Source organism: Tamandua tetradactyla, chromosome 2, assembly GCF_023851605.1.
Source record: "Tamandua tetradactyla isolate mTamTet1 chromosome 2, mTamTet1.pri, whole genome shotgun sequence".
In the NCBI taxonomy this organism is placed as follows: Eukaryota; Metazoa; Chordata; class Mammalia; order Pilosa; family Myrmecophagidae; genus Tamandua; species Tamandua tetradactyla.
The window spans coordinates 60,082,254-60,094,374 of record NC_135328.1 but is presented as its reverse complement, the minus strand read 5'-3'; the positions used below and the strand labels follow the sequence as shown (position 1 = coordinate 60,094,374).

The 12,121-nt window shown below is 50.0% G+C and overlaps 1 protein-coding gene across 2 annotated transcripts in view; it reads right to left on the bottom strand.

The window, feature by feature from the left end:
• Window positions 1-1,098: 1,098 nt before the first annotated feature.
• Window positions 1,099-12,121, bottom strand: part of TLN1 (talin 1) — a 33,173-nt gene continuing 22,150 nt past the window's right edge. For both annotated transcript variants that reach the window (XM_077147745.1, XM_077147746.1), the window contains 24 exons: window positions 11,834-11,977; window positions 11,191-11,352; window positions 10,805-10,945; window positions 10,536-10,717; window positions 10,239-10,371; window positions 9,760-9,861; window positions 9,501-9,671; window positions 9,250-9,399; window positions 9,050-9,151; window positions 8,851-8,970; window positions 7,978-8,124; window positions 7,642-7,808; window positions 7,313-7,496; window positions 7,097-7,222; window positions 6,881-6,997; window positions 3,923-4,108; window positions 3,685-3,792; window positions 3,092-3,197; window positions 2,774-2,898; window positions 2,557-2,682; window positions 2,371-2,433; window positions 2,080-2,262; window positions 1,799-1,927; window positions 1,099-1,671 (listed from right to left, as the gene is read on the bottom strand). In XM_077147745.1, the coding sequence (XP_077003860.1) occupies window positions 1,546-1,671; window positions 1,799-1,927; window positions 2,080-2,262; window positions 2,371-2,433; window positions 2,557-2,682; window positions 2,774-2,898; window positions 3,092-3,197; window positions 3,685-3,792; window positions 3,923-4,108; window positions 6,881-6,997; window positions 7,097-7,222; window positions 7,313-7,496; window positions 7,642-7,808; window positions 7,978-8,124; window positions 8,851-8,970; window positions 9,050-9,151; window positions 9,250-9,399; window positions 9,501-9,671; window positions 9,760-9,861; window positions 10,239-10,371; window positions 10,536-10,717; window positions 10,805-10,945; window positions 11,191-11,352; window positions 11,834-11,977 (3,300 nt within the window). In that variant the 3' untranslated portion in view covers window positions 1,099-1,545. The remainder of the gene's footprint in view (window positions 1,672-1,798; window positions 1,928-2,079; window positions 2,263-2,370; window positions 2,434-2,556; window positions 2,683-2,773; window positions 2,899-3,091; window positions 3,198-3,684; window positions 3,793-3,922; window positions 4,109-6,880; window positions 6,998-7,096; window positions 7,223-7,312; window positions 7,497-7,641; window positions 7,809-7,977; window positions 8,125-8,850; window positions 8,971-9,049; window positions 9,152-9,249; window positions 9,400-9,500; window positions 9,672-9,759; window positions 9,862-10,238; window positions 10,372-10,535; window positions 10,718-10,804; window positions 10,946-11,190; window positions 11,353-11,833; window positions 11,978-12,121) is intronic.

Below are 12,121 nucleotides of genomic sequence, written 5' to 3'. Positions count from 1 at the left end.
GGAAAGCCAGTCCTCAACGTCAGAAAACTGATAATACATCCCTATTTTCCTGTATTTAGTGAAGGCACGGCTTAATAAATATTGAATGAATGAATCACTGGTGATGGGAGTGATAATAGGTCGCCCTCCTTAATGAGCTGTCCTGGGAGGACAATGTATTTCATCTATCTTAAATGTATTTCAGTGGCATAGAGGTAGGAGATGCCATGGTTTTAAGGAGGTGCCACAGGGGCCCAGAAGAGCAGCAGAGTGGTGGTGGCTTTGTTCTACTTGGAAGGAGAAACAAGGAAATAACATACAGGCAGCAGGATTGGCTAAAGAATCACGTGTGGAAACAGAACCTCAGGGGAGTGCCAGACACTTCAGGCTGTTGTGGGTGGGTGGGGAGTGGGGAGTCGACGTGGAAAGAAGTGGAAACACACAGCCTCCCCTCTACTGAACCTCCAAATCAGCAGGAGAGGTGGAACAGGGCTACCAGCACCTGCCTGGCCACTAGGGGAACATGGCTTATTGACTGAGCTCACATCTGGCACCAGCCTTTTCAGCTGCTTTCCTTCTAGTGCTGTTCTAGGCAAGAGTAGCAGGGCCTGGGAGGGCCTAGGAGTGGCCACCTCAATCACCAGTAGTGCCCACCTGAGACAGCCTAATGGGGTTTTTGCATGCTAGCTGCTTTAACCAAATCTATGACCTGTAGTTCTCTCAGGCTCAGATACCTGTATCTTATAGATTTTTAGCAAAGCTTCTTTTGGAAATTTGAATAATGGCCAGGCACTGGATTTGTTCACATATTCTGAGTAGTTAAGGAGAACAGTCTCCCTAGTAGCCACAAAGAGCAGTGGCAGTTGCTGTCCCAGCAACAGAATGATACCTGGTGAGGCTCAGGCCCTGGCCAGCGAGCTAAGGGACTACAGGAGAATGATTTCTTGGGGACAACTCTCTCACTAGGACAACTTCGGGGGTCGGATGCAAGTGGAGGTGTAGTCTGCCTCCATTCCCATTTCTGAGCCAGAATCAGGCTGGGGGACAGAGCTCAATTCTACTCTCTCCCTCACTCCCCTGGCGGGGAATTTCCCATTTTTTCATAAAGCCAGGCAGAGGTTGCTGGTAGAATCACCTTTATTGGAGCATGACCTGTTTGGGGCTTAACAACCCTACAGCCCCACAGGTAGCTGAGGGTAGAGATAGATAGTATTAAAAAAGGATGAGTAGAGCTTAGGCTGTGGGGATTGGCTAGAAGCCACTGGCAGGGTGGAGCAGGTCGGGGCCCTGGCAGGTTCAGATGGAGGTACAGCAGCATTAATAATACTCTTGGAGCGTTAATACTCTGGGGAGGGGAAGGCACTGAGGGCCCTAGGACATGAAGGCACTTGGAGTCGGGGAGGAGGCAGGGGATGTGCAGTGGGACCAGGCAGGGCCAGGCCCGGGATTTGGCAGGCACTTTGGGGAGTGCTGGGGTTGGGCAGGTTGGGCCCTGACAGCCCAGAAGGCTTTGGTAGCGGTAGGCACAGTCTCTGAGCTGGGTCTGCATTAAACAGAGACCATTCCCTAGTGCTCATCTCGAAGCTCTGAAGGCAGGAACTTGTACTGTTGCTGTCGGATCTGAGCCAGCTTCTTCCGTGCCTCTTCCAGCTCTCGTTCCTTCCGAAGCATCTCTTCCTGTGCTGCAATGATCTGAGGGATGGACAGCAGGGAGTTCAGCAAGCATGTAAGTTAGGGCTACTGGGGAGTTGAGATCAGCACAGGTAATGTGATTGCCCTCCTGATAGTATGCTTCAGAGGGTCTGAGGCTAAAACTCACCTGGGCAATACCTCCAACCATCTTCTCCTTCACCACAACTGTCTCATTCTCCTGGTCTTCAAAAGCTGCAGCCTTCTGTGCTGCTTTCACCAGGTTATCTGAGGCTCGTTTCACTGCATTGCCAGCAGCCTGGGCAGAGAGAAGGCAGCCTGAGGCTGGGAACTCAGATGGGGTCCCAAGGGAAGAGGGGCCTCAACTTCCTCATAGAAAAGCAGGCCTTGGGGCTGTCATCGTAAAGTAGTACAGCCCAGGGTACAATGGGATGGATCAGAGTTCCTCACCTGAAGCCGTTTCATTGCTTCAGAGTCCTGGTCAGCCTTGACCTTGCAGGCCACAAGGAGCTGGGCTGTAGAAGCAGCCACCTGCTTGGCTGATGAGATGAGCTTCTCCTGGCTGGCATGGCCTTGTACAGCTGCATTGGCTGCCTCACATAGATTGTTAGTGGCTGCAGCCACCATCCGGGCCTAAAGCAGAGGGAGTGAGATTAAAAGATGCCTCTTGCCCCAGAACATTCCCTTTCCAGTCTTCCCAGTCTCTCATTCAGAAAGACCTAACGGGCATTGTACACTCACAGCAGAAATGAGGCCCTGGGACCACTGCCCATCATCCAGGGCATTGGCCGGGATGGCACCCACCTGTGGAGGAAGAGGAGGAGAGCGGCTTAGATCTCTTAACTAAAAACTTCTCAGGCTATGGATGTAGGTGTGGACTGCAAAGTTACTGCCCTGTCTCTTCCTGCTGGGTATTTAAGTACTTACTTTCCCTTGGGCTACCAATTCCCTCTGGGCAGCTGATGCTGCCTTCACCAGGGCACTGGTGGCTGCTGCAATGGACTTGGCAGCTTCCAGTATCTGCTCCTCAAAGTTCAAGGACTCATCTGCCTCCTGCAATGAAGAGACAAAGATAGTAGAGAGAGGCAAAATTGAAGAAGGGGGCTTCCCTGAGAGCAGGGAAGATGGAGGGAGCGAGACTGACCTTAGGTTTGGCCCGGGGCTTGAGTTGCTCCAGCTTTTTGGCTGCAGCTTCAATGGCGGCTGCAGCTCCCAGGAGCTCATTCTCAGCAATGACTGTGGGATCTTCTGGGTCTACCCATTCTGTTCCTGGAGGAAGAAAAGAGAAGGAAGGGGCTAAGGCAGAGCAGGGAAGTCAGGAACATGGGGGAGCAAGGCTAACATTGCCAGACCTCTGGTACTTGAGGGTACTATGGGTAGAGGCTAGCTCAGAGCAATCCAGTGAGGAAGATCTACCATGACAAGGGTGTCCCTTCCCTCCCGGACCCTGGTCACCCCTCACCCTTCATGGCCTCGGCAGCCTGTATGAGTTCAGTGACTGAACCAGCCACACGCTTTGAGTGTACCGTTAACTGCTGCTTCAGTTCAGGGCTTGGCTTCTGTAGGGTCTGGGGAAAGGATGAGGAAGATCAGATACTGGGTTCTACCCTGCTTTATGAAACAAGACAAGCCATGGCCCTGACTCCCCCTCCCCACACTACATCACACCACGGCCCTCAAATACCATACCACCTATCCAAGCACACTCTGGGCATCACACTGCACGCATGGTGAACACAGTGGGGCTGTACCTCACTCACCGGCTGACAAGAAGCAAGGAGAATGATGACATGAGAAGAGAATGATGAAGGTAGACAAAGTGGGGGGTCAGGTGGGGAAGATGAGATAAAAAGAAAGGAACAGGTAAGTAGAGAACCAAAGATAAGAATGATGGGGCCCCAGTCAAAGGGAGACTTGGAAACAACAGATTTGAGAAACAGCTGGTGGGAGGGGGAGGAAATCTGAATAAAAAATTAGAGATCTGGGTCTGATACTTGCAGGAAAAGGACTGTGCATTCAGGGAGGCTGGGATAGAGTAAAGGATCCCTCTCTTACCAGGAGCACATGGTCCAGCAGTTCTAGGTAGCCATTGGCACATTCCCGGCCATAGTGCAGGGCTCGGAGCCGCATATCAGGAGCCACTTCTGGGTGGTAAGCTGCTTCCTGTCCCCCGGGATAATATGCGAGTTTTAGGTTCCTAAAGAGCTCTAGACCCCCACACTTTTGCAGTTTCTCCCCTACTGCGTTCTGCTCCAAGGCTGTCACTGCCCCATAGAAATTCTAGGATTTTTACCTTGCAAGCTCGAAGCATATCTGCAATAGCACGACGGCTCAAATTAGCTGTAGCAATGACATCTTCCTGGCGACAAGAATTGCCGGCAGCAACAGCCTTGGCTGTTGCCATGGTGATACCCTTGGTCATTCGGATGAAATCTTCTGGGGTAGAGGTCTTGGCAGGTGGCTCTGGGGAACAGAAAACCTGTTGGGACAAAACAAGAAGAAAGATTTTCCAGTAACTGGGCCTGTAAGACAATGCAATGCACTGTGCATGTGCAATCTGGTTTATTCATGCACGCCTTCGTTCAACAAGCATGAACTTATTTTAGGTCAAGCCCTTGGAGATGTCCACACATTCTCAGCTAACAAAACAGAAGAAGGCAGTTGCTCATCATTCCTGACTAAAGTGATTGGGGAGTTTGTTTTAAACAGAAGTGGTAGATTTTTAGTTAGGTTTTCAATTCTAAAATACTGAGAAGTCTTAAAGGAGGGAGTGGCAGAAATGGGATGAATAGGACTGGGGTCTTAAGAGATACAGATAATAGGAGGGCATTTTAGGTAAATGGAAGGGTATGAATACCAGGATGGCAAAGTGGGAAAGTATCAAGGAATGTTCCACTATATAGCAACAGTGGAGAAAAGGTTGCTGGGACCTTGAATATCAGATCAAGGAATTGGAATTTTACATAACAGGTTAGTCATAAAAACTTCTGATGTATGTGTTCATTCAATTAATATTTATTAAAGATAAGCTTGAAGGTAGATATTATGGTAGGTGCTGGGTTGCAGAGGGAATAAGGTGGACAAAGTCCAGATTTCAAAGAGCTGACATTCTAGCTTTGGATGCAGGCAATAAATAAGTAAACAAATTAGCAGAAAAATTAAGACTGATTTGGGCTGGGAAGAAAATAAAGAGGATGATGTGATGAGAAAAAAGGAGGGGCCTATTTTAGATAGGTTGTCAGGGAAGGCCTCTCTGAAGAGGAAACATTTAGGCTAAAGCCTGAAGGACTAGAAGGAAACCAGATGTTCAAAGTCTGGCGGAAAGCAAGTGCAAGGACCCCGCAGTGGGCAAGAACTTGACAGGTTCTTGGAACTGACAGAGGTCCAGTGAGTCTGAGGCACAGAAAGGGAGAAGAGTGTGATAAGACGAGACTGGAGAAGGAAGTCAGGGGCCATGGGGCCTTATAGGTCATGGGAAGGACCACAGCTGCAAGGGGCAGTCACTAAATGGTTTATGCAGTAAAGTGACATAATCTAATTTATGTTTTTAAAAGATAACTCTGGCTACTGTGTAGAGAGAATGGATCAGAGGGGGCAAGAGTGGAAACAGGGACATCAGGTAGGACGCTATCACATAACTCAAACAAGGTTTAAACAAAAAAAGTGACGGTGGAGATGGGGAAAAGAGGAAATGAGAACTATTTTGGAGGGAGCATTAAGATTTGCTGATAGGCTGAGAGGTAGGGAATGAGAGAAAGATGGAAGTTTAAGAGATGAAAACTTGGTTTCTGGCTTTAGGAAATGAGTTACTGAAAAGCACCATTTACCGAGATGGGGAAGACTAGGGAAGGCCAAACTTCTTGGATGCAGAAAATTAGAGCTCCAATCTGGACATCTCCAAGTACTGATGAAAACAGAATGTCAGAAAGATGAATTTAGAAATTAGAAAAGTGAGTAGGAGAGATAAGAGTGGTAGAGATCAAAGGCAGACAGATCAGGTAGAAAACTGGTGTGGTAGTTAGGTTCAGGTGTCAACTTGGCCAGGTGAAGGTGCCTAGTTCTACTGCCGTGGACATGAGCCAATGGCATGTGAACCTCATCTGTTGTTGATTACATCTGCAGTCGGCTAGGAGGTGTGCCTGCTGCAGTGAATGATGCTTGATTTAATTGGCTGGTGCTTAAATGAGAGAGAGCTCAATGTAGCACAGCCCAAGCAGCTCAGCATACTTCATCTCAGCACTCGCAGCTCAGCCCAGGCCTTTGGAAATGCAGAAAGGAATCACCTCAGGGAAAGTTGTTGGAACCCAGAGGCCTGGAGAGAAGGCCAGCAGAGATTGCCCTGTGCCTTCCCACATAAGAAAGAACCTCGGTTGAAAGTTAGCTGCCTTTCCTCTGAAGAACTATATGTTAACTAAATAAACCCCCTTTTATTAAAGCTAATCTGTCTCTAGTGTGTTGCATTCTGGCAGTTAGCAAACTAGAACAACTGGTATGATAGCCAAAGTGAGAGAGAGCTACTGAAAGTCTGAACTAGAGTGCTGACATAGGACCAGAGAGGAGGGATGAATGGAAAAGAGAATAAGAAGGGTAGTTGAAAGGACCTTATGCCCGGATGGGGCATAAGATAGTGAGGTCAAAGATGACTGAGGTGAATCTTCAGGGCTAGGAGATTGTTACACCATTCATAGGAAGTGCTACATCAGGAAGAAAAACTGGTTTGGAGGCAAAGCCTAAAGGCAGTGATGTCAAATAGATAGCTGAAAATAACTAAACTCAGAACTGGAAGTCAACTTCTTAGGGAATAATGAAAATAGTTAAACTTGCCAAAGAAAAGAACAGAGGAAGAAGGCTATTTATATAATTCTGAAAAGGCCTCTATGTTTAGAAGGCGTAGAAAGTAGATGAGGTAAAGGTGATTTGATGAGAACTATAAATGTTAGAAAAGCAAGAGAAAAAAGTGTCAAGGAGCCAAAGGAAGAAAGGATTTCAAAGAGAGGCTTATTGACAATCAAATGCTTTGGAAATGTTTGAAGAGGAAGAAGGCAAAGAAGAGGCCATCAAATACGGCAAATTAGGAGGCCATTGGTGTCTCTGGAAAAAGGGGGAGGGTAGTGGTGACAGAGACAGGTTACAAATGCTAAAGAATCAATAGGTGAGGAAGTGAGAGATATGAGCATGGCTCATTTAAGAAATCTGGTGATGAACAAGAATCTATCATGACCCAAGTCTCTGATGCCCCCCTTCCTCTCACCGCTAGTTCCTGCCGTATATGTTCTGTGGTCGCTTCCAGGGCCCGTGTGCCTTTGGTGGCCTCATCTTCCACAGCTTTCACTGTCTTCAGCAATGATGTCACATTGGTCACCATCACCTGGGGGCATCAGAGGAGCAGGGGAAAGAGCTGATTTAAGGAACGGAGGGAACATTAATATCCCCTTCCTCTTCTGATGTTGCTCTCATGCCCTCCCACCTTGGCAGAGTTCTTGAGCTGCCACACAGCAGGGTCATCCCCAACTTTGCCAGCTGCAGCCTTTGTGGCACTGATGAGGTCTCCTAGGGCCTTGGCCACATCTTTCACTGCATTGATCAGCACCACCTGGGTGGGAGAGAAGAGGCTCTGGTTTGTGGGAGGCAAAAGGGGAAGAGAAAGTTGTTCTGATCAGAATTGGGGGTGTTAGGTAAATACCTGGGTCTCAGGGTCCTCTGCTCCCAGGCTGGCTGCACCCAGTTTGACCACGTCAGCAAGGCGAGTGATGGTGGCCACAGAGGACTGGGCAGCCTGAGCCAACTTCTCCTGGCTCCCAGCTGCATTCTGCACCAGGACCTTGGTGTCCTCCACCAGCACCTTTGCCGTCTTCAGAATACCCTCCCTGAGGGGTGGCCCAGCCCAGTCAGTTCTCTTCAGCCATCCCCCAGTCCTTCCCATTTTATCAAGGTTCCAAATGACTGAGGACAGAAATGCATTTTTGGGCCCCCTACCCTGACCTGCCTCCTTGGGGCCCATTCCCTCCTCACCGGTGGTCAGCAAAAGTTTCAGCACCCTCGCGATTGAGTGTGCCAGCTGTAGCAAACATGATGGTGGTGTCTAGGTCAGCAATGATACCAGACACAGCACTGGCAGCTGTGATGCAGGCCTGGGTGCCACGATTCCCAGCCTGGAGCGCAGCCAGGACATGGGAGACCTGGGGTAGAGAAAGGCAAGGGGTTACTGGGGTAGGTGCCAGGTAAAAGGGAGAGGTCACCCATACCTAGAAGGGACAAAGGCAGAAGGCTGGGAAGACGGGAGGAGGGTGGGAAAGGCTGCAGGATTGGGGAGCCGGCCCCATAGTCCACAGGGATAAGCACAGGCACCTTCTCAGAGACCCTTCGGGCACACTCTATGAGCTCCTTCTTGGTGTAGGCATCACTGGGGCTGCACTGCAGGGCACCTGCCTTGGTGACCAGAGCAGAACAGCCGTGCCCCAGCTCCTGCACTCGGTGCTTTATATGGGCACCTATCTGTGAGAACATGGAAGAGAGAGAGAGATTTTACAAGGGGCTCCCAGGGTACCACCATTGTGCTTAAAGGTGTGTTATGGGGGAATCACTAAGGACACAGAAAAAAACATGTGTCACAGACTGAAGAGGGTAAGAGAAAAAGTTTGTAAATTCTGCCTGTTTCCCATCCTTTTGGCAGGAGGTCACCTCCTACACATGGAAAATAATAGCATGTGGACACCAACTGGTGAGGATTGTGTAAAGCACAGTGGGGAGGAGGGAGAGAAGTACTTCATGCTAGTATATTTGAATCAGAGAGCTGGGGATTACAATTTGGCTGGGACAGGTTTGGAGAGAGGAGGATTTTGGGGGTAGGGATTAGGTGTGTCAGACTAAGATCCAATTACTCACTTTCTTGGAAAGCCATGAATTTAGGGAAGGAAGAGCTACATGAGTTTGCAAAAAGGAAGATATAAGGAGCAGAGAAGCTGCTTCTCAGAGGATCAGCAGAGGTGACAGGGGCAAAATGGGGGAATCCTGAGAGTCTGAGCTGTCTCCTTTAGCTCTGTAACCCCTTGATCACTCCTTAGTGACATGGTTCTGAGAGTATGTTCTCCTCTCTAGGAAAGACAGAGGGAGTGAGAGTGGGCCAACTTAAGAGGCTGGCCTGAGGGGAAGAATAAGGGGCCTGTCACTGACGTTTCCCACGAGGGGTTGGGAGAAGGGCAGAGCTGTCTCTGTGTTTACCTCTTCATTTTCAGCAGCCACAGCTGCAGGCTTGGCTTGTGAGGCCAGACGGCCATAGTCACTGGTAAGCTGGTTAGCAAGAGGGCCCAGCTCCTCAGGGCTGGTATTTGACTTGGTTACCTGTTGATAATGGAACAAGTGAGATTATGTCCAAACTTAGTTCTCCAAGGGCAGTCCTTTTATAATTTTCTAAACTCACCATCTCCTGAACTGTAACTGCAATGGCCTTGGCTGTCCGCACCATAGTTGTCTGGTAATCCACGAAGGAACCTTCTGGTTCACCCATTGGTCCTTCATCTAGCTGCAGGGTGAGGGTATGAGGAAGAGGAAAGAGTGTCAGGCTCTCTGTCACTGTACTCAGGATAGCCTCAGCGCCTAGAGGCACCCCAAGACTCTAACCTGGTTGATGGCTTGAGTGATTGAGTCCACCATGCCGCCAACGACCCCAGCAGCGCTGGCTGCCTCGTTGAGGGTTGTTGTCAGGTCCTCTACAGCTTCTGTCATCATCTGCACAGCCTCTTCCAGGGCTTCCTGTGTGTGAGCTGCTTGCTGTGGGGACAGCAGTGAGGAAGTGGAGGAGGGTCCTGCTGATCCTGCCTCTCTGACATCTTACTAGAAGTAGCCTCTCCCTTCTTCCCAGTCCCCAGTACCTTGGGGTTGCCCCCTGCTTCCTTGGCTGTATACAGCAGCTGCAGGGCAGACTCTGCCAAAGTTTTAGTCTGGTCCAGCAGCGCCATCTGCTGTGGGTGGCTCAGGGTCTTGGAGGCAGCACCCACAGCAGCCAGGGTGAGTGGCTCAAAGTACTGAGCCATCTGGGACACCTGAGACAAACGGTTGGGATAAGTCAGCTGGGCCAGGTATTCTCCCTCACCTCTCTTCCAGGTATGTCCCACCTGTCCTCCTAGGTACCTTATGTCCCAGCTGGGAGGCTTCAGCCCGGGCAGCACTGGCCAGAGGTTCAATAAGATGGGCGATCTCCTGCACTGCAGTGAGCATCTGAGTATGCAAGGCCTGGGGAGGAAGCAGATGTTAGCTGTGATTCTGATCTGGAACAGGGCCCACGGGCTGCACAGAACCCTATTCTTTCCGCATACCTGATCAAATAACCCACCTTGGCTAACAGTACACTTATAAAAATGTGTTGTCACCAATTGCAACAAATGTTTTATACCAGGGCAAGGTGGTGGTGGTGGGGTGTATAGGAATCCTGTATTGTATGCATGCTTATTCTGTAAAACCATAACTTCTTCTAATAAAGGGGGAAAAAATAATCCACCTTAGCATGCTGTCCCCTCCAAATCTCTGGAAGTTTACTCTGTTCCCTGGCTTCCTCAAGTCTGACATCTCTCTCTCCAGAGACAAACTTTCATATGACCCTTCCCTCTCACCTCTTGAGAAATTCCCTCGCGGGGAGCAAGCTGCTGGCTGACTGCAGCAAGGGAAGCCTGGTCGAGGTCCCGTAGACAGCTGTTCAGAGCTGCAATAGCCGCCTCACACTCCAGCTGCCCTGGAGCCTTGTCCCTGCAGACACATCATAGGCTCCAACACCAAGATGGCTCCTCTTAAAACTTGGTTAGCCTATTTTCCCTACTATATCCCCCACCTCGTAGACAACAGGGATCCTCCACGTCACTGCATCCATGGCCAGCCCCCCCATTCTGTTACAATGTCTCCACCTTCAGTACCTCATGCTTGTAATAAGTTTCTTGATGGAATCCGAGACAGTGCGGGAATGGCCAGCCAGCACTGACCAGCGTGGGGGGTCCCGGGGATTGACTGCTAGGGCCCGGGCTGTTTGGATTAGTCCTCCAGCACTCTCCAACATTGTCTTGGCAGAGATAACAATGGGCTCCATGGCAGCCCGGCCCTGGGAAGGGGAGACAGGGAGTAAGTCTCAAAGGTGACAATGACATCTCAAGCTAGCCTATTAGCTCTTCTTTTAGCACTGACGCACCTCAGGGCTGATCTGGGCAGGAATGCTGGAGAACTCAGGGTTGGATGCAAAGGCACTCAGATTGTCTACCGCCTCCAGCAGAGGGGCCGTTGCTGCTCGGCACTGGGCCCGGTTCTCTTCTGTGAAGGCCCCGTCTAGTGCCTGAAGTGGGAGTGACAGAGAGGCCCTCAGGACTGAGACTGCTGCATGGGAGGTAAAGCCCAAATCTCCCTCCCAGGGATTCAAGGGGTTTAGGGAGAGGCTGGGAATAATCAAGATGATAGGAAAGGGTTTGGGCTCAGGTAGATGGGATTTTGGTACAAGTTGTTCTCAAGGAACAACTGGGGGTCCAGGGTAGAGAGGATTGGACAGGTCAGGGAGATGCTGGCAAATCAGACACTGGGAACCTTGATGGTCTTGACAAGATTTGCTGTGCTGTTGGCCACCTCCTTGGCTGATTGTACAAACTGGCGCTTGGCGGTGGGATTGGCGGTACGGGCAGAAGCTAGGCGGCAGCTGTTGCACAGTGCAGAGGTGTGTTTGGCCACAATGGTGGCTGCAGAGAGTACCTGAAGGGACAGATGTGCAAAAGCCATGATGAGGGCAAGTGTACATCCCCAAGGAGGAGCCATTCTAAGGTAGGGGGATGGAGAGGCATACCCTCAGAAGTGTAATAAGGAAAGACAGAGTCACTCAAAGAGTCAAGTTTTGGGGAGAGAAAAAGCCCATAGATGAACTGGGTATGGAGGAGGGGGAGCTGGGAGACAGAAGCACTGATGGAGAAATAGCAACAAGGATAGTGGGAGAGCTAGCTCAAACATCTACAGATGTTGTGCATTTAACAGTAACTGAAAGAATGATGATGAAAAACATGGAAGGAGAAGACAATGACCCAAAGAAAAGCTGTATTGGGAAGGTTAGAGATTGGTCCCCACCCTTCTCCCCTTCCCTGCAAATCCCACTTCTCCCTCATTCTCCACAGGGGCTATTCTATCCTGGCTCAGGTACCCTTTTCCAGACCTGCCCAGGATACCTGTTTCCTTGAATTACCTGGGCCTGGGTACAGCCAGGCTCCCCCAAACTCTGACAGGCCATCTGAATTGCCTGGTTTGCACGGGCAAACTGTGTGGGCTCCACCAGCCCTTGCTGTCCAGCTTGGCTATTGGGATCAGAGACACCAACCAGATATGCAGCCTGGGAAGACAAAAGGGGGATGGTATGAGGAATACAGATTTCAGGGGGAAGTGAATACTGACAGTGGGAGACAAAGGGGAGTAGAGGATTTTTTACCCCATAGGCCTAGGTGAGTGGAGGTACATTAACAAATTGCAGTTACAA